General features: G+C 48.3%; 1 protein-coding gene across 4 annotated transcripts; it reads right to left on the reverse strand.

Annotated features, from left to right (window-relative positions):
- Window positions 1–97: 97 nt before the first annotated feature.
- calcrlb (calcitonin receptor-like b) lies at window positions 98–21,547 on the reverse strand. 4 transcript variants are annotated; one of them, XM_039757918.1, is made up of 13 exons: window positions 21,427–21,547; window positions 19,246–19,322; window positions 18,654–18,804; window positions 18,417–18,527; window positions 4,650–4,762; window positions 4,471–4,562; window positions 4,271–4,397; window positions 4,038–4,191; window positions 3,891–3,951; window positions 3,554–3,620; window positions 1,159–1,377; window positions 1,010–1,051; window positions 98–924 (listed from the first exon to the last, which is right to left on the reverse strand). In XM_039757918.1, exons 2-13 carry the CDS (start codon window positions 19,285–19,287, stop codon window positions 703–705), a joined length of 1,401 nt encoding a protein of 466 aa, XP_039613852.1. In that variant the 5' UTR covers window positions 19,288–19,322; window positions 21,427–21,547; the 3' UTR covers window positions 98–702. The 4 variants fall into 4 exon arrangements, with proteins under 4 accessions (XP_039613852.1, XP_039613855.1, XP_039613856.1 ...); XM_039757921.1 differs by lacking the exon at window positions 21,427–21,547 and adding an exon at window positions 21,030–21,373; XM_039757922.1 differs by lacking the exon at window positions 21,427–21,547 and adding an exon at window positions 21,022–21,373.
- Window positions 21,548–21,783: the final 236 nt, after the last annotated feature.

Here is a 21,783-nt window from a genome sequence, read left to right on the forward strand (position 1 = left end):
TTGCCCACCTGCCACTCAGGAGCCTGGCTGTGCCCTTTGACTGCTCACCGGCACCTCTTGCTTTCTACATGCCCCTTCACCTCACACTGGACACAGCTGGCATTTTATTTCATTTATTTGTACTTTTTGCTTTATACTTTCTCGCTTATCCTGGCCGCAAGCGCTTTGGGCAACTTTAAACGTGCCACATCAATAAACTTGGCACATTGTGGGAAGGGGCACTGGTGTGGCCACCTCACTATGAACTTCGTGACATCTCTCAGAGAACACAGTGGCCCAAGACAGGCACACAGTGCCCAGACGTCAAGTAAAGGAAGCAGGCATACAGGCGGGCGGAGGGCATTTCTGGGTACTGGGATGGTGGGACAGGAACCCAAATAAAGACCCAGGCTGTGGAAGATCAAAAGAAGTGCGAGAAACATGATGGGCACGTCCCTAAAAAAAGTCAGAGGCGGGCATGTGCAAACCAGCAGAAGGCCACTGAGAGCAGTTTGGCTTTTTGATGATGGCAGGTGGGTGGCACAGGGGTCCTGGACAATCTCCACAACAAAGGCCTTGGGCAGGAGCCCCTGGTCGGTCAGGCTGGCATCACACCCTTCAGGTATTAGCAGGACAGAGTGGACCGGACGGCCTGGACTTTGGGGGCGGGGTCTCTTTTCTGCAGTTGGTGAGGGCCAGTCCAGCGGTGGCAGTGCCATGCCCTCAAGCCAGCGCAGCATCACCCTTCAGGGCCGCCGTCTCGATGTCGTGGCAGCCCTTGCCGTTCAGGTGCTCCATGTTGCTTTCGCTGTTGTAGATGGAGCCTGGCACCTCGGTGATGGACGAGGCCGTGCAGGAGGTGGAGCGCTGGATGTCCGTCTGGGTGAAGCTGTTCCCAAACTGGATGCGGTACTGGTTCCAGTGCCTCCTCAAAACGGCCTGCACCTAATGGCACGAGGAAGACAGGCAGGTGAGCAGCGGTCGTCGAGCTGCATGGCAGCCTTCGCCCTGCGGGGGGCGACACTCTTACCTCTCCATTGAAGAAGCAGAAGATGGTGGCCACAAGCAAACCCTGAAAGGCAACAAAGAGCACCGTCAGGACCACCTGCTTGCTTGCTGGCTGGCCATACCACCCACCCACCTACCTCGCACAAGTAAACTGGGCACGCTGGCATTCACCTGGTAATGCATGAGGATATGCATGATGTAGTCGTACAGCTCCTCTGCCAGCCGGCCCTCTGGCTTCCATGGCACCAGCACAAACTGAATGCCCAGCAGGGGTACAAGGATGAGCGTCGCCCGCACCGCCTTCATGTACAGGCTGGACTCTGCCTGGTGGGTGACCTTCAGCTTGGTGATGAGAACACGAATGATGTTGAGCAGGAAGAAGAGATTGACCTACGAGACGGAGCAGAGGGTCAGTCGGGGGTCTGGGAGAAGTGGCGGCACGTAGAGGGTCTCAAAAATAAAAATAAAAAAACCAGAGGAGATGAATACAGTGGGCACGTCAAAAGGACAAGTGCCAACCCGCATGGCATCAGTCAGGATGTCAGCAATAAAGGAACTGGGAACGAGGGGGTAGCAGGAAAGATTAAGGAACAAAAACGAGAAGCGATGGAGGAACACGAGGAGGGGCAAAGCAGTAAAATACAAGAGAAAAGGAGCGGACCCTCTGCGTTTGGCTCCTCGTGCTGCCACTGCACCAGCTGCCCTTTCTGGCGCAATGAAAGTTCGACGAAGTGCTGGAGCCCAATTGCTGAACATCTCCCATCCCGTGCCCGTCTATGAGGGTAACCCGCCCTTTATGTCCCTACATTTGACACTTTCTCGTGCGCCGCTGTCCTTTGCACCGGAGACCAGACTACCCGAGGCGGGCACAAACCTACTGAAGATCGTTTAACAGGTGCATCTTTGAACTTGGAGCGCCAGGACTTCATTCGTCTGGAACTCCAATAACAACTTCACTTACCAGCTGTGGTGCCCACGATTAGCCCGGGGGGCCACCAGCCGAGCAGAACACCACCGGTGGCTTCACGATTGTCAGCCATTTTGAGTGGTCACCCAAGAAGATCTCTGATGACCCTGCTCCTCTGGAATTGGCTGATTAGACGGGGAAGCAGATCTGTACGCAGGCTGGAGGGGACTCTTCTTCCTCATCGTCGTCGTCAATCCTTACTAAGTTCCTTCAAAGAGACGCACCTCTAATTTTAAGGAGTTTCATTAACTTTGCTTCTTTGGCAGGGTGGGGGGGCCAAGTGGGGGTCAGCAGCGGAGAAGGGACACCTTCAGTAGGAAACACCTTAGTCAGCAGGGCCAAGAAAGCTAAGTGGCACAGGCGTGGGGTGGCGCTCAGGCCAGAAGACCACCAAGTGACTAAGGCTCATTGTGCTTCAAGTATCTCCAAACTCAGACACGGGGGGCGCTATGGAGCAGCTATGTGTAGAATTCATGCCCACACCCCAGGCTTCACCACAGCTGGGTGATGCAGGTGAACATCCATGATAGCGCAGCCCTCCTTAATATACGACTCCTTCCAACTATAAGCCGGACCCCCTTACTTGATCTCTGCCCACCTTTTCAACTTGTTGAGGGCGCATGAAGTTCTCTTCGATTACAGAAGTAACCAATTCAAGTCTACTCCCCTCCCACCACAAAGCCATCGAGATAGCCTGGCACTGCCATCTCAAACTACTGCGGTTTGTGGGTGGAATGGAATCCTCCTTCTCATCTTGGAATCCTCCTTCATCCTCCTGCTAGCCCTCCATAACGGCCCCCTCATTGAACTCCGAGGGACTTCTGCTCTCGCCGCTGACAGTAAAGGCCCAGGTTCCCAACTCTGATCCCCTGGTCCCAGTAAGGAGACATGAGGGGCCAGTGGGGTCTGAAGGAGAGGTGGGCACTGAGGGAGGAGCTCTCCTGGTGATGACTTTGAGAACTCTGGCCAATACCCCACTCCTCCCGGAGGTCAGCCCCTTAAGTCCTGGCGTCTTCTTGCGTCCCACCCTCTCAATCCCAACCCTCTTTTGATGGTTCCTGCTCCAGTCACAACATTTAGGAAATCCCCCGGGAAGGCTTCACCTCGTCCCTCTCTAGTTGGACCGCCAGTGTGACCGAGGCGTGAAAGGCACAGGATACAAAGTGAGGGGGACAAAGACGAGGAAAGTCTTTGGCGCTGCTTCATGTACAGGATGTGGCAGCTGGGCAGAAGCAGGCCTGCTGATGGTGTGCCCGGTGTTCAGTACGCACAGCTGGTCTGAATGGGCAGTTTTACCAACACCATGGGCATCAGGCCCTGCCACTTTAAGACAGACTATGATCAAGGGAGAGGCAGCCATCGGCAGGGAAAGATGGACTCAACTCAGCTCGGCGCGCGTGTGTGTGTGTGTGTGTGTGTGTGTGTGTGTGTGTGTGTGTGTGTCGCTCGCTCCCTCCTGCAGAGAACTGGGCTCCAGCTGTCCAAAGGCAAGCAACGGCCTCCGCCAAAGCACAAAAAGGGCCGCGGGACGCCGCAGGCTTCAGACGGGACAGCCGATGACCAAAGATGAAGAATGGCACGTGGCCACCGCACACTCACCAGCAGAGCAGCACAGATGGGTCCATGGATAATGTAGAGCAGGTGTGTCTCCGAGCTAATCCAGCAGCTGTGGGCAGAAAGACAGGGAGGGACAAAAGTGAGCAGAATGTCCCCAAGCAGGAGGGGCTTTCATGGTCTGGGTGGGGAGCAGCAGACGGTGGTGGAGTCGGGTAAAGAGAGCAAAAGCAGGAGATGCGGGTAACAGGCTGGGGTGGGACAGCTTTACATATTAATGGTGTGGGTGCCAGCCTGGGCCAGAAGAGGGAGTTGTTGCAGAAGGACTTTCAGGAGTGGAGGTGACACGAGGCAGCGTCTCACGGGCGAGGAGGCCACTTACTTGTCATTGTAATAGAGGCTCCGGGCGATGGCGTGCATAGATGCAGGGATCAGTGGGAATCCTGAGAGAAAAAAGGAGAAGCGTCAACCTCGGACCTGCAGCTGGTGGCGCGAGACGAGCCCTGCTCACTGCTCTGATGCCACCTACCCCATCCCAGCAGGTAGTACCACATGAGATGCTGTTTCTCCGCAAACACGGCCACAACAATAAGGGTGTGCAGGTAGATGCCCTCGCAGAGCATCCAGAAGTAATTGCAGCCCATCAAGTACAGGTGGACGAACTGGGACATTTTACAGCTGACCTATTGAACGAGGACGTGGACTTGTTAACTCGGCTTTCTAAACGGGTCGCCAGCCTGCGGACCGCTCGGACCAACTTACAGGATTCTCGGCCACAAGGGGCTGGTTGTTGGCCACCGCAGACAGCCAGATGATGGTGATGATGGAGTTCAGCACGAAGGAGAAGAAGAGGTTCTTGTGCAGGGTGATCCGCTGACAGCTGAGACTCCTGCGAAAGAGAAGGTCATCAATCTCAGAGCTACACGCCAGTCCCAGTGCCCCCCAGTCAAGACAACACCTACTTGAAGTGGAAGAAAATCCCCAGCGAGATGAGCAGGGAGGCCACCGATAGGCCGTGACCGATGAGGGTCAGGTAGTACAGGTTGAGCGCCGTCTGCAAAGAGAGAACAAGCAGGGCTCAGAGTCGTTCAAGACACGGAGCTCTCCGGACGCACCGCCAGGCAAGAAGACAGACGCCCACCTTAACCTTCTGATTGGCGTGCGCCGTGCACCTCGTGTAATTGGTCCACGTCCGGTTGCTTTCTGGATGAGAAAACCACTTGCCACTTTCATCACAGATCTTTGTCACCTTTTCTGAAAATTGAGAAACAAATCCCAAAGTGGGCCAAAGTCGTTCATGCAATCTTCAATACAGACATTTTGTCATCACAGCTGCTCCACTTGTGCCACCACACACTGGCGGTTACCCTGGGGCTGGGCCCAATGGCCCTCCAAAGCCCCCCGAATGGCTTGATGTGCACAGTGCTGCACATTTATGAAAACGGTCTTCTGAAAGGCTGCACAGGGGAGTTTTAATGCAGGTGAAAAGACGTCTTTATTGTGTGCGCCAGCGTACACACATCTGGAAGTGTTTTGCCTAACCCTGCACGATGCCCCCTGTCCGAGATGGAAACGGTGGTCACCTGCCCTGCTGGGTGAGAATCTGTGTGTGTGCCAGCGTACACACATCTGGAAGTGTTTTGCCTAACCCTGCACGATGCCCCCGTCCGAGATGGAAACAATGATCACCCACCCTGCTGGGTGAGAATTTAACACAAAACCTCTGGCAGCCTGCAGTTCTAGTGGGATACAAGAAAACGTCCCACGCTGGCAAGGAAGTCCTCATTAGGCCTTTCTGTAAGCACAGACGACAAACACCAAGAGGAGCAAAAAGCCATCGTGGCATTTCGTGTCATCGTTCCTAATCTGTCAATAAAACCCAGTCGTTTGAAGTGAAGGCTGAGAAAAAAAACTCTCCGGTTTTCAGGCAGAATGAAGACTGCAAACCGCCTGATAAAATGGGCATCTGTGGAGACCCAACATAACCAGCAGCAAACAAAATCCAAAATGTCTCAGTTGACTTGTGTCGTGCAATGCAAGTGTCCAAGACGAGGATCTGGGCGAACGTTTTGTTATAATAAACCCTTTACTGCCTGAATGAGGGGAGGCTGCTATGGTGGGGGTGTGTGTGTATAATGTACTCTACATATATGGCATCACCTGAAGCGAAGCGTGTTCCTGCATGTGGGCGCTTGCCCGAGCTCCCCAAGTGAAGGACTGGCATCCCCTCTAGTGTGGTTTACACATGTAACGCTGATACAGTGGGTTTTACAGCCTGAACTGTGCCCAGTGATGCAGCTCGACAGGCAACAGTGTGTGTCTCTTAGTATCAGTGGCAGGCGCGACGGTGCAGTGGGCAACACTGCTGCCTCAGGTGCCCAGCACCCTGCCTTCCGATTCTGCCCCCAGTCGTGGCCTGTGTGGAGTCTGGATGTTCTCTCTGCTTTAACTGCAGTTGCTCAGATTTTCCTCATGTTACAAAATGAAAACCATTTCTAAAAACATAGGCGACTTCACGTCCTCTGAGGCACTCATTCTAGATATGAACACAGATTGCAGCACAACTGTAGTGCCAGTCTATAGACCACCCAGGGTCATATTCATCGTTCAGGACTGGATTTTGAAACCTGTTATCTGATTTGGCGAGAGAGAATAGTGTTGATGGGGGAGTTTAATGTACACATTGATGTGGAAACTGACACTTTCACCAAATGTTTTACCTCTTTGTTAAACTCAGTAGGATTCTTGTCAGATTGTCAAAGGTCCAACTCAAAATCATAACCACATGTTAAGATTCAATTAGAACTTAACTTCATTTAATGGAGTGATACTCATCTCTGAGCACTACTTAATTACGTTTGATTTGGTTCTAGATTGTAATTCTGAATCAACATTTATAGATACGCTAAGTAAGTCGAGTATAATTGAGGAAAACCATTTTGATCATTATAACATGACATCTCTGGACGCATTGGCTGCCCTTAACACAAAAGTGATCAAAGCACACAGAACCTCTCCCTGGGTTAATGAAAACACTCGAGCTCTTAAATTAGTGATGAAAACTGGAGCGCAGATGGAGAACAACAAAGACTGCATGGACCGAGAGTGTTAAAAATATCAAAAAGCTCTCTTTAAAGCTCGCTCAGACTACTATTCTAAAATAAGGGATAACAATAATGATAACAATCCATAAATTAAATGGGAATTCAGATCTACAGTGCAAAATGTCAACAGATATTTGCAGTACAGACTTTCTGAACTTCTTTAATGACAAAAAGTAAGATCCCAGATCTCAGCATCACAGTGCAAACCACACACTAGCTTGGCAGATCCTGTCACACATTGCGCTCAACACTTTAGAAATTTGAATCCTATAACAGAGCAGGAAGTCTTAAGCTCTAAAATGAAACCTACTACTTGTTCCTTAGACCAGTGAAAAGAAAACCCGTAAAAAGCACAATGGCTGTTCTGTCATCACACATTCTTAGCCTCATTGTCTATAGTTCATTATTGTGTGGCGCAGTACATGGTGTTCTAAAGGTGTCAGTCATGAAACCATTAAAGTCAAACCTATGCCCACATATCTATACTAATAAAAGGCAAAGCCCTCACTGACTCACTCATCACTAATTCTCCAACTTCCCATGTAGGTAGAAGGCTGAAATTTGGCAGGCTCATTCCTTACAGCTTACTTACAAAAGTTAAGGAGGTTTCATTTAGAAATTCTACGCGTAATGGTCACAACGGTCGACAACGTCTGCCATGTTGAACTTTCTTATTTATGGCCCCATCTTCATGAAATTTGGTAGGCGGCGTCCCTGCGCTAACCGAAACCACTGCACGTACTTATTTCGGTGGTATGATGCCACTGTCGGCCGCCATATTGAACTTGTTACTTATGGGCCCATCTTCGAGAAATTTGGTACGCGGGTTCCCAACGCTAACTGAATCCTACTTGCGTACATATATATACGTCCATAGCCTGCAGCTCGGTCACCATGTGAGGTGGCGTTGGGTCCCCCATCTTAACACCTCCCACGTTGTTGGCTGCCTGCCTATATAAGGCCGTCCGTCGCTCCAGTCTCTACATTCCCTGCCTTGCTTCACCACGGGATTCATGTCTCCCTGCTGATAACTACAGCCTTTTTATTTAATCCACGGCTTCTCCGCTGTTTTATTGTTCGTTTATTACGATTATAGTTATTGTGTAGGTATTTTAGACTTACTTTACATTGTTCAGGTACCCATTTCCTTTATCATTCCAGCCGTACCCCCATTAACATGTCTATCGAGGTGATCACCATCGATCAAGAGTGGTTTCCATGCCCGGAGATGCCACCTACCTTTTCCATTCTCTGTGTTAAATATTGCACGGCCATATCAGGCTCACTCTTGATATCCATTGTGTCTTATGTATTGAATGACTGGCACAAGTTCAAGGTGTGGACTGATGACGTACAGGAGATAATTAGACTACACAGGAGCACTAGAAGAGTGAAATGCTTAAGCCCTTCACCTGTGGATCTGCATGTGAGTTGATGGCTGTCGCTGAATTGTTCGGTTGTCGCTTTCAAGTGTACCGAAATGGCCAAATATTTTACACCTTTGGACAACTGCCAATGCCTCTTAAACATTTAGATTCGCAGGTGACGATTTCAGTAGTGGACACTTTGATGTTTATGAATGTTTAAACTCTCAAAAGCTGGATGTGAAGTTATCGATGAAACCGGTTGTATGCTTACAACGCTTGACAGATGCCGAATGTCACTTCAACTCAAGTCCTACAAATACTGTCGTCATTGAAACAAACCATGAAACTCAAACCGATTATGACAGCAGCAATCCAAGCTGTGAGATTTGAGACAAGATTACTGTTCACATGGTCGACTGTACGTTACATGCTCAAGAGTAAGTTCAGCGCACAGCTTGGTCATATGACAACCGGAGGGCCGAACTCACAATTTAGTATACAAAGAGATCCTTAACAAATAATTATTGGTATATTTTCCCGCAGCTTAAAAAGGTTTAATTTTCTTCTTAATAAAAATTTTAAGGCAGTACTTTGCTGCTGCGAAGCGCGGGTATTTTGCTAGTACTTAATAATTATACACCCATTTCAAATTTACCCTGTCTGTCTAAAATATTTAAAAAAGTCCTCACCAATCAGCTTCAGTCACACCAGATGCATCACAATTTTATTTGAGAAATTCCAGTCTGGTTTCCGCACTGGCATAGTACAGAAACGGCACCAACATGACATTCTGATATCCTCCAATGAAGGAAACTCCACTGTAATTATGTTGTTAGACTTAAAGTGCAGCGTTTGACACCATCGACCATTCATTCTATTTTACTACACAGGCTGGACACTGGGGGGCTCACTGGCACGGTCCTTACCTGGTTTAGTTCTCGTTTATCAAATTGATTCCAATATGTGTAGAAATGTGTCTGTCAATATACTCAAACTAAATATGGTGTCCCGCAGGGCTCAGTGCTGTTTTCACATTACAGGCTTCCACGGCCATCTGTCACTAGAAAACACAATTTTAATTTTCACTCGTACGCAGATGACACTCAGTTATACCTTCTTTTAAAGCAAATGAAGTTTCTCCGATGTTGTCTTTAGTTAGATGGGTTAGTGAATTAAAGGAATGGATGGGTGAGAAATACTTGTCTTCCGGCAACAATAAAATGTTAATTATTGGAGGGCATGATGAGATTGTAATGATATTTTGTCATCATTTAACTCGGTTGGAGTCACCGATAGTTTTACTAAATCAGCCCACAATCTAGGACTTATCTTTGACTTTAGCAGGTTATTTAAGGCACACATTATAAAATTGTCCAAAACACACTTCCATCTTAAAAATGTTAGGAAATGTAAGCGTTTTCTAAATATATGGGATACTGAAAAATGAATTCCTGCACTTATATCTCTAGTAGGATTGACGACTGCAATGCGGTGCTCACTGGATGTTCAGACTGTTCTTTATTCAGCTGCCAGTTAATTCAAAATGCGGCTGCAAGAATTATTACAAGAACAAGAAAATACAAACACAGAACTCCAGTTCTTAAATCCTCACACTGGCACCCAGTTAAGTTTAGGGCAGAATTCAGTCCTCCTTTTAACATATAAATCATTAAATGGTGGAGGTCCGGCTTACTGGTCTGAACTTATCATGACTTACAAACCTGAGCGCACATTAAGATCTCAAGATGCCGGTCTGCTTAGGATTCCAAGGATTAATAAAATAAGAGCGGGAGGTCGAGCTCTGCCTGCTACTATAAGAGACGCCCCGTCACTCTCAGGCTGAAGACTCACAACTTCAGTTTAGCACACCCTGACTAGAGCTGCTGATCAACTGTACAGACTGTCATTAGCACTAAAACACAAGTCACATGACAGCTGTAATTTGTCACTAACCCTCACCTATTCAGTTTCTCTTCTCGGTACTTAAATGTGGCACATGGTGCCACTGCCCACCTACCAAGTTGTCTGCCAAGAAGCACTGGAATGGTCAGGTAGAAGGGTCCTTTCATCCGATAGGCTGGCCCAGCGCTGACTCAGGTATGGAATGGCCAGTAGGGGGAGGCAGCGTGATGGCCGAGGTCTCCAGGACTCTTATGTGATATCATCGCCTCTTGCATTTTGCTGTGTAGCTCGTACTGTTGCTATTGTTGTATTGTACTTCTGAGGTGACAATGATAGAATGGCCATCTAGATCTGAGTAGAGGATTGTGGGTGTTCTGGATCGTGTATTTTATTGTATTTACCCCATGTTTTAGCACCCACTGCACGGCTAACCTACCTAGAAAGAGGTCTCTCTCTGAACTGTCTTCCCAAGATTTCTTCCATTTTTCCCCTACAAGGTCATTTTTTTTTGGGGGGGTTCATGTGTTCTTAGGGAGTCAAGACTGGGGGGTGTCACAAAACAGGGCCTGTTAAAGCCCATTGCAGAGCTGCTTGTGTCATTTTGGGCTATATAAAAACAAATTGCTGCTGTTAGGTTGATGCACAACTCTAAACTGGCCTGTAGGAGAGCGAGTGTGAGCGGGCTGTGCGATACCCTGGCACTCTGCCCAGCCAGGATTCCATCCTTGTGCCCAGTCTGGCCAATATAGAATTACACACCATGCAGTCCTTAACCTATTATGCAGGGTTGACAATGGGAAGTTTCTAGAATGTGCGCTCAACCACCACTGGAGATGAAGTGTGTGCCAAGGAGGACGTTGACTTAGAGGCAGAGTCTCTCCGCCCCGCTCGGCCTTCACTTTGTCCCTCTTGGATCGCACCGTGTTAAAGACGACACAAGCTGCAGGCTTTGCTCAGCACAACAAGTGGAGCCCATGACAGACGGGTGCCATGTTCTAGCTTCTAACGCGGTGTCTCTCTTTTGTGCTTAATCGATGCTGTTGTAACGACTGCGAAGGATTTCAACAAGGACAGTCTTTTCACACAGCAATCATTTTTCTGCACCCACTGAACTAAAAAAAAAAAAAAAAAAAAAAAAACCTTATATGCTGGCAGCACTGGGCGGAGAATGGGGCTCAACACCATTGTAGGGCACACTGAAGAATGCCTGCCTGCCAACCTCCAAGTTACTAGCACTACAACTTCAAGAAACCCCATCAACTTGAAGGGACAATCTTTTAAGAATCACTTAGAACAGCACTGGACTCACTTTAAGAAGCATGAATTTTACTTTCTAGAACATTCTGCATGAAGCTCATGCCCACAGCCACCTTCAGCATGAGTCTCGGTCACTAGGCAGTATGTTACTTGATCTCATCGTCAACTCGTCGTTATATAAATGACTGATAGAGAGGCACACAGATAGCATGAGGGAAATTTAGCTTTCTACTAAAAAGCTCACATGCTGTACAAATGGAAAACACCCTAATTATTAACTTGCTTTAATAAGAGGCTTACTTTGGCCTGAACACCAGAATCCCTGAAACCTACGAAAAAAACTCCTGGGCCACCATAAATTCCTTCACACCTCCTCATCGGGGCCTTTTGTTTTGTAAATGTGTCGATCAGCACAAGCAGCCTGCTATCCCATCGCCTACTGACGGGGCTGAAGTTCTCCCAGTTCAAGTCTGTTTATCGTGGTGTGAGGTGCCTGGCGTTGTAGAGGGTCAATGATATCTCGTCATTTGGATCACATGCATTTCAGGTGTCTACAACGATCTGCGTAAGTGGAGGATGACAGGATATGCGAAACACTAAAACAGAAGCTCATGTGTGACGACATGACGTGTGATGTCCAAACATCAAACAGCTTCACAAGCGGCACATAGATAACAAAACAAGGGCGCTTTTATTCAAGAATATAACCGAAGAAAAAGAAAATCGGGTTAGGGAACAGCACTGACACGACAGCTTGGGTGGTGCAACAGCAAGAACTGCCGACTCCTAATCAAGAGGTTGTGGGTTCGATTCTGGGCCCTTCCTGTATTTACCGTTTTTGAGTAGTGGGCTGCTCATTTTGTTACCATTAAAGAATTAAAACATCCATTTCATTTGAGTCTGTAACAGCCGCTGTACATTTATGGTGCTTGTAAAGGTTAGCAGGTTTTATTCTCTCAGTCACATTTACGCTCCCCCCCCCATCGGACACTTAGCGTTCAAACAAAGACGTGCTGTAACAGAGGTGAACTCAGATGAAGATTCTACATTGGAGAAAGACAAAAGACGACCAGCCCGCGAGAAACATCCACTCGCATACAAGAACACCACAGCTGCGCCAGGCGTAAGGGTGAAAGATGGCACCATTTGGATGCAGCAAGGGGTTTGGAGTCATCCTGCCAGTAAATCTGCCACACGCATGTCCTTCAACGAAACAGCAGGCTCTACAGATCTTGCCAAGGTATCATGCAAAATCCTGTTTGTGAATGTTTTTTGAAGTTCTTTCTATAAAAAACATTTCTATGTTGCTGATACAAACGCCACATTGAATGTTGTTTATCTTCCTACAGTGTAAAGTCACAAGTAGCCTCCAGAGCTTCCTGTGTTTGATCGACACGGCCATGCTGACAAAGTAGATGTGCAATGTCACTCCTTATTTAGGAAAGCATCCCAGTCGTCCCACAGGAGAAAGACTTTCCGAGACTGTGGCCATAAAGTCATATCTGGACAAAGGCAGAACCGTAACAACAGACAACGTCTTCATGTCATTTTCGCTGGCTAATAGACTGCTGCACCACAGCAACATAATTCAAGTGCGACGGTAGCTTCCACCTGCAGCTGTAGACACTTCAGTACACGAGCAGTTGTAACAGGAACGCAGACAGACTTCTTCATGGGCACATACACCGTGAGCATGGCACTGCCAGATCTAAACACTAGTGTGGAGAGTTGTTCACATACTGAAGTGACTTCATCTGCAGGTGGAAGCTGCCATCACACTTATCATAACTGCTCTTTTCCTAAATAAGGAGTGGCACTGCCCATCTACTCTGTCAGCATGCCCGTGTCGATCAAACACAGGAAGCTCTGGAGGCTACTTGTGACTTTACGCTGTAGGAAGAGCTCAGTAAATCAAGCTAAATAACAACATTTGATGTGGCTTTGATATAAATAACATGTAAATGGTTTTCATATGAAGACCACCACAAAACAATCACAAACAGGACTTTGCACGATACGCAGGTGAGCTCTGTAGACCCTGCTGTTTCGTTGAAGGACATGCGTGTGGCAGATTTACTGCCAGGTTGACGCTCGACCTCTTGCTGCATCTAAACGGTGCCAACGTTCACCTTTACGCCTGGTGCAGCTGCGTTGTTCCGATGTGTGAGTGGACTTTCTTGTTAGGAGGGCTTCTCTTTTCTTTCTCCTCATCCGAGGTCACCTCTGTTAACGCAGCAGTGCCAGATTGGGGGGGAGCGTGAACGTAACACTGAGAATAAAACCAAATAATAAAATAAAAAATAAAAACCCCGCTAACCTTACAAGTACCATTCATTTACTCCATCTGTTACAGACTCAAATCAAATGTAGATTTTTATTCTAAAATAGGAACAACCAGAGCAGCTCACTACTCAAAACGGTAAAGGCAGGAAGGTCCCAGAATCGAACCCACGACCTCTTGATTAGGAGTCAGCAGTTCTTACCGCTACATCAGTCACGTGGACGTGTCCTTGGCATACCCTAAACCCAATTTCTTTTTCTGCAGTTATATTCTTGAATAAAAGCGTCCTTGTTTAGTTCTACGTGTACCTTCTGTAAAAGTGCCCACAGGGGGTCCTCGGGTTACGTCGTCTTGATTTTACAACACTCTCTCCCATAAAAACTTAGAAAAAATAAGTGTAAAAAAAGTCCTTACCTTTACTCCTTCCCTCATCTCAATTTTTTTTCTGTTACTACACTACAGTGTACAGTATATTTATGTCCTTTTCCTTTTTCTGTGGCTTAGTTGTGTTTTTATGATCTAGATTAGGATTTTGCCAATGTGTTAGGATAGATAAATGACTTAGGCTAGGGTGTGTTTCGACTTACACCAAAATTCAGGTTAGATCATTGTTGTAGGAACGGAAGTGTGTCGTAACCCGAGGACCCCCTGTATTTGATATTTGGACTTCAGTCTTTACACACGATACACTTCACGTCAGAATTCTGTCATTAGTACTAAAGCCACCTGCTGCCTGTGCCAACTGAGACATTAACAAAACAAAAGACGTGGATGGCGAGGTGCGAGGGAATTAAAGGTGGCCTGGGATTACGAGGCTTCAGGGATTCTAGTGTTAAGAGTCAGAAACAATATCTGTTTTCTTCAAGAAATAGCGAGAGTGAGAAATGCCGATTTTTCTCTAGTATTAACAAATATTCTGAGAAAACCAACAGATCTGGAAATGGCTGGTGTGGCAGAGTGAGACCATTAAGAGACCAGAGAGTTAAATAAGAGGCGTTGATAACAGCGAGAATCGGCTTCTAATTAAGAAATTAGAACAACAACTGTGGCCTTCCAAGTTGGAGTTCGACACCCCTGGTTTAGCCGACTATCCGTTGGCTCACTTTGAATCTCATTATCGCTGGTCAAGGAAAGAAGAAACAATTAATGCTTCAGAATCTCAAAAAGGAAGTCAATTAAAATAAAGGCAAAATGCATCCTGTCTGTGAGCAGCAGTAGTCAGCTAGGAATTAACATCTGAATTTGACACCCCTTGCTCTAAGGGCTAATTCAGTCTTGTCCTTGCAGACCAAATAACGTCACTTTAACATCAATGCAGATGGTCGTCCTCATCAGCAGATTTGTCCTTGCCGACTGCCCGAGTGCTGCCAAGGTGATCCACACACACACACACAAACACACACACACACACATTCATTCAAACTGCACCAACGGCTTTACTGTGAAACAACAATCGCCAGCTTGTGCACACGTATGCAGGCAGCAGGTGTCGGACCCCCACGTCCGATTCTGCATTCCCATCTAATGTGCTCCCTAAATATGCAAACAAATTACCCCCCCCCCGGAATATTTGCCATAATTTAACAATTTGTGTCAAAAGAACTCAAACAACACATTAGTGTTGGAGAATTAGAGGGGTAACTGTGAAAAACTGTGCCCTGCCATGCCAGCTGTGTGTGTGTGTGCATTTATCTAAATTCTAAACTAAGCAAGTGCGCCCGTGCGCTTTTCCACCACCCACTAATTTTCGTTATCCTAAGCAGGGTCACGGAGTCTTGACTCTTATCGAATGATTTTCAGAATAAGCGCAATTCAGGACGCTGTACACACAAAAGAAACGAGGCCCAGCTACGTGTGCACGAGATGAGATTTACTTCAGCCTGCCGGGTAAGGTGACAAGCCTCCAAATCGATTACTGAAGTAGTGGCGTTTCCACAGATCCTAATCTTATTGATAGATTACACAAACTGCAGAAGGCACTCTGCACCCCACCGCCACCGACTCGGGATGCCGATAACATTTAAACCAGGGCTCATCAAACTCAGTTTTACGGAGGGCCAACAATAACACTTTGTACACCCAGCGCAGGCCGCAGCACAAGAACGTCAGACACGTCTGGTGAACTGTACTCACAATCAAGGCGCACAGGTACGTCTCAGCTTATCACAATCGGATATTCTGCCTAGCAATTCCTGGACATTACAGCGAGTTAGCAACACTAACAGCGGCCAGTGGATCAGAATCAACACTGAGTGACAAAATGACGTCTGCGCGTAAAGTTGAGTCACGTTGCGTCTGTAGCTAGAGCAAAGCACACCCGCCTACAGCTGCACTAACGTGTCACATTAGATGGCACCGGAGCACAGGGACTACCTGGATAACGACCACTTTTTAACACTCAAGTCAGGTAAGTGTAGGCTTTGAAAAACGAGAGAAGTGACAGTGGGGACGAGTGTGAAGTGGAGCCAGCATCTTTTAATAATATAGAAGAAGTTTTACTTCTGTAGCGCCTTTCATACACTCAAGGACACTTTACAATTCAGTAAACACATGACCAAGACAACAGAAATGACACACAAGAACTGAAGAGATGCGTGTTTAGGTTTAGGGGCCATCACACCGAGAGCTCCGCTCCCCGTAGTTACTAAGCGGTGTTTAGGTGAGCGTCCGAGGAGGCAGGAGTGTAAGGAAGCAGCAGCTCAGACAGATCAGGAGGGGAGAAGAAGAACCACCTGATCTTTGATTCTTGAAGAAACTGGTAAGTAATACAAATCAAAGGACACGAGTGGCGTGAGCAGATTTGTTAGTGTGCGTGAGTAGACGAGCAGCAGAATTCTGAACATCCTGTCATCTATTGATATATTTAGCTGGGGGCCATAAAACAATGCACTGCAATAGTCCAGACGGGTAGTGAAGATGAAAGTATGAACGAGTGTTTCAGGGTCCGTCACTTTTCACTTCTTCCTCTTTGGTCAGTTTCCATTCTGACTCCATGTTAGTAACCGCGATGCTCTGAGCCGTGCAGGGAAATGCGAATCGACACTTGAGATGTATTTGAATGGCAGGTGTAAATTCATGCTATAAACGGAGACAATCTACATATGAAACACATGTTAATGAGGGTCTTTGAGAAAAACAATGGTCACCCCAGCAGTCTGAAAACCCCGTAGGCTGCGAGTTTGACACTCCTGATTTACCCCGTGAACAGTTTGCTGTGCCTTTTGTACAATCACAAGAGTGCTGCTTGAGATTTATACGCTCACATACAACAAAAGCCTGCTTTACTGCATTTTTATGAAACCCAGAGTTTATATTTCAAAAACACAGTTGTGACAGAACACCCCTCCGTCTCTCACGTACACGTTTAATTGTCGTCTCCAAATCGAGCCGCTGCACCTTCGCTGTGCTGGACTGTCGGTCTACTTTGGTGTAAATTCTAACCGATTGTAACTCATTGTAGAGGAGACAACATGCGTCGCCATCGTGTATGTGGAGGCCTGTGCATCCGGTCACATTGTATTTGTGCATTTAGTCTTCAGTAAGACTGAGTGGCATACCAGCAGTTAACTTTGTGTCGAATGGAAACTGAAACACATGAAGCCAAGTCTGAGGGTGAGACATCTCAAATACGGAAAGCTGCCAGTGATGATCAAGCAGAAAAATACCTGAGCAGGGAATGCAGACGGGCAAGTGGTGGCTCACTGCCTCCATTTACTGGCACAAGGAGGTGCCATTATGAAGCCAAAGGAGAAGCCTGTGAATCAGGGCCAGTCTTGGCACGCGTGACCTTATATTGGCTGAGGGTATGGGGGTGCAGGACAAAAAAAAAAAAAAATAAAATGGGTGGGAGACCCCAAACACTGACAGGTGACACAGTTCAAGAGCTGCAAATCTCTGCTCCGAGACATGCGACACTTGTGGTGGAACACGGCAGACGCAAACCTATCAGAAGCCACAGACTCGCAGCACACTCTGCTGTGCCCGAACCATTTGTGTAACCATGCGAGTGCTGAACTGGCACCGACCTTACAAAGGCAGACTTTGAGGAATTGTGCTTTACCTGCGCCTTTGCAACTTCTGTCCGCTCTCGGGTTTTAGCCGCAGGAGCTTTACAATGTGAACTGGCTAAACGATGGGGTATCATCACATCACAAACATCACTGAGTGGCACCATGCCAGCTGGATGGGTCGACTGCACACACACGTTGCTATAAAGACGCCTTCAGAGAATGAATTTGTTTATGTAAATAGAAAGCACTTCCACTCTATGAATGTGCTGCTGTATAGTCCACCGAAAGTGGGCAAGCAGGTAACGTGGTACATAATGTGGCACACAATCAGGGTCTCGCCCGTACCTGAACAGAGTGGTAGGATGACCCTGACCCACCAAATGATCAGCCAAATCAGACAGCGTTACCCCTCTCACAGTGCGAGCCCCAGAAGTCTCCAGTCAGACGGTGGGCCGCGATTCGCCTTCGATGTCTGGCCACATCTTTTTTTATTTTCGACACTTTCTGAACTTTAACTTTTGAGAGCCTCCACCACGCTGTGCCACTCCATCCATTTCCTTTTAATGCGTATTCTGCTGTTTAAGCTACTAAATCATCTCCTTATCTTTGCCTCCATTTCCCATTCTCTGAAATTGTTCCCCATGTGCTTTTGCCATTGTCTTAACAAAACACTGAACAGAAGGGGCTATTTATATTGATTTGCATATTTAAATAAGCAACGTTTTGGGAGGAGTCAGGGTGGGGCTGCAGACACATGCACATTGACTGGGATTTACAAAGGGGAAGTGCATGGAACTTGGCTTACGCACAGTTTTACGCAGCTGAAGTTCTTCCGTGTGTTCGCACATTTCTAGCATTGTCTGTGCACCAAGTTTCCGTGTGAATTTTATTCAAGGCGTTATATACAGGAGGCCCCTGGTTTTAGATAACGAGCCTTGTCTTTGCATAGCACATCCCACCCAAAGCACCATCAGCCCCAAACATTACCATACGGATCGAAGTCTTGAAAGTAGTCTGGACAGCGCTGCACAGAGACCATGCCGGCCGGAGTGTCATCCCAACATAGCCAGCCGTCCCACGTCCTGTTACAAATGGGACCTGAAAGGAGAGCGCAGCTGCTGAGGTTTGCTCCAAGAAGCCAACTGTACGTTCGTGGACACAGAGCTGTTAGACTGGACATGGGCCTTCACAGCAAAGGTGCTCCCGTTTCCGGTCAGGACTTACCATTTCTCATGGGTTCAACATCCTTCATAATCTTCTGGTAGCATTCAAACTGAGCGGTCACAATCCGATTCCGGGTCACAGTCAGTGAGCTGTACACATTGTGAGTGGACAGTTCTGTGTCATTGGCTTCTGTGGCCACTAGCAAAAAAAACTGAAACAAAGAAAAACAAAAACGTAACATCAAGGAGACCGCTTAACAGAACGTCCACACCCCGGCCTTTCCAGGATGGCCCATTTGTTGCCCACTCTAACTGCTCTTTTTCGCAGCAGTCGGATCACATCAAGGTGAACTTTAAATACAAAAGGATCAGGCAGATCTTAGGCGAGAAAACACAGCCGAGCAATTTCACTGAGGCATGTGGCCTGTGGCTGTCCAGCAGTGCTGGCCGCGTAATTCCTCCGTAGGCAGAGATCTAATTTTAGTTGCAATTATCTGAAGAGCAGATCAGTTGTGCCGCCTAACGACAACAAAATCAACCTTGGCGTCATTCACCAAAATGCCCTGGATATAAAAATCACCGTTTGTCCCTCCCAATGTCCTCTCTGATTCAACTTCAATGAACCCAATGACCTGCAGGTCACACACACTCACCGCAGCGAGAAAGATGAGGGCCAACGTCCAGTGCGAGTCCATCTTGTAGTGAAATGCCCTGGTGGGGGGGTGCCAACCTAGGAAAAGAGAAAGCTTACAGTCACGACAGCTGGACAGATGACAGTCACTGACCCCCTCGTTTCGGTTTTCTTCTCTCCCCGTCCTCCTGGCCACCAGACCAGGCCTTTTTCTTTGTCACATACCAAATAATAGCTTTGCCTAATCATTTTCTAAAGCACTTTGAGCTCCATTGTTTGTATGAAAACGCGCTAGAAAAGTAAATGTGGTTGTTGCTGACTGGTGATGAGCATCTCTGGTCTAGCTGGGTGGGCAGCACCAGGGTATACCTGCCAATGGGCTGATCATTTCAGGAAGCGTTACTTTCTGCTCACCCATGTCTTGGGTCCCCTTTTGACTCCTTCCACTCACGGTCTGCTGCTCTGCAACCTGATGCCACAGATAAATAATTCAACGCAATGCCAAGCAGGCAGTTCTCTTGATTTTTAATCTGCACCACATCCGCGTACAGAGTAGAGAAAGCAGAAGATAAACAAGCACAAAAAACAAAAAGCCAAACCCAAGTGGACATTGCCAACAGCTGCTTGGCATGCAGCACACCCTGAAGCCTGAAGAATAAGAAACACAGACCTGGGGGACAGGGGGCTGTAAGGCCACGAAAAGGTGTGCCATCCAAACCACCACCCCCGAGTCAGCGTACCACACAGAGCCTGTGGCAGACAATAAAAAGCCCGGCTCAGCGGGTCTCTGCCACTCTGCATTCTCCTCTCATATCAGCTAAGCTCACCTTAAGAGCGTTGAGCGAGACGAGCCCAAGCTTGAAGTTGCCGGCAAGACGGACAAAGAAGGGAGTGGAAATCCTCTCCGCCAAAGAAGTGCATTAAGACCAAGCCGAGGGGGACGTGAAGCCCCCCGAGGAGCGAGGTGGGGGTGCTTTCTCATCAACACTCTCCCAGTTCATAGAAGAGTTCATACAACAGCACAGGCACTCCCACCAGCAGGAAGGAAACCCTCCAAGTGAATCTGTCAGCAGCCCTGCTGTCTGAAACCCTGGCATGGAGAACAACAGAAATGAGGGGGTCTTCGTTTGAGCCAAGCTTCCCATCAGATTTGCACACAAAGCCCACAGGAAATTTTGACGACAGGAAATGGCCTGTTTTTCTACAATTAAGTTCTTGGAAGAAGTCTTATCAGGAGATGCAGGATTTCAAAATTTCCATTCATTAAAGCAATATTGCCTCCTGGGAACAAAAAGAAATCAGAAACTCTCCAACTTTTTTGTGCTCTGATGCTGGGCCAGTGAACAAAAACTTATTAAAAAAAAAAAAACCAACAACAAAACACACACAACAATAAAAACACTTCGTCCACCGAGTGCCTGCACTTCCCATTACGGGGCTCATAAAGCCAAGCGTGTGGCGAGGAGGAAGGCAAGTCATTAAAGCCAAGCGTTGTGGGCAGCGAGGTCTTCGACATGCAAGCAGGTGGGATTGAGGGGTCCGCGCGTGTCCGGCCAAACAGGTGGACGACAAGCTACGTTCTGACGGCTCCTGGCGCTGCCGGTCACTCGGGCCAGCACTTGGGCTCACGCCGCCACCTCACATTCACCATCAGCCGTCCCGACGAGCACAAACCTCGCAGCGCCCATCATTTGCTCACGGCCGCAACTACCGGGGTATGCTGCCAACACACAGAAAAGCGAACTCCGGCCTCGGACCTGCCAGCCTACCCGCCCCACCGAGCGTCCGAAACACGTACAGGCTTACCGGAGAGCTCGTCCGTCCTGTCCGCTCGTCAGAAAGGCACTTTGAGATAAAAGCCAGCTGGCACGGGGGCGCCTCTGTACGCTGAACTGACCCGAGCCACCCCGGGTCAGGAAACAACTGTGCTCGGCCGGCCGGGCGGGACTGACGGCTCATCCCTTAGCGCCCCATGGGCCGGGACTTCCTCCGCAATTAGCGCTGAGCTGCTCGGAACGCAGCCCTGGCATGGAGCATCAGACGAGCGGCAGGCAGGCTCGGGTGGCACGGCGCCACACTCACGCAAAGGCGCAGGGGCTGCGCGTCCAGACGCCCCCCGTCCCAGTGACTGACATGTTTGCCCACGCGACTCGCGCTGCCAACCTCCGCAAGCGTACGCGCCAACACGCACTCGGCGGCTCACCTTCACTTCCGGCCGCTGCTGTAACTTCACCCGTGGCCGAGTCGCGCGCAGCCGCTCAGCTTTGAAGTTCTCTGTGGCGCGGGCGCGCTGAAGCGCTCTCCGACCGCGGTGACGTCAGCGTGACGCCTGAAAGGGCGGGGCGAAAGCACGAAATGCTCTCCAAGTCTATGTGCTGAAACTGGAGTGCGCGAGAGCGCGCGCATAGGCATCGTGCGCGGCCACGCTGCTACTCCCATGGGGATCTTAGAGGCTTAAGGGGGCTGGGGGCGGAGAGGGCCAGTTTGATTGATTATAGCAAGCGCAGCTTTGCGCCATTACAGGAAACAAGCCGATCTGTGTCTCTTTCAAGAGACTCGT

The sequence above is a fragment of the Polypterus senegalus genome, chromosome 6, assembly GCF_016835505.1.
Source record: "Polypterus senegalus isolate Bchr_013 chromosome 6, ASM1683550v1, whole genome shotgun sequence".
NCBI classification, from domain to species: Eukaryota; Metazoa; Chordata; class Cladistia; order Polypteriformes; family Polypteridae; genus Polypterus; species Polypterus senegalus.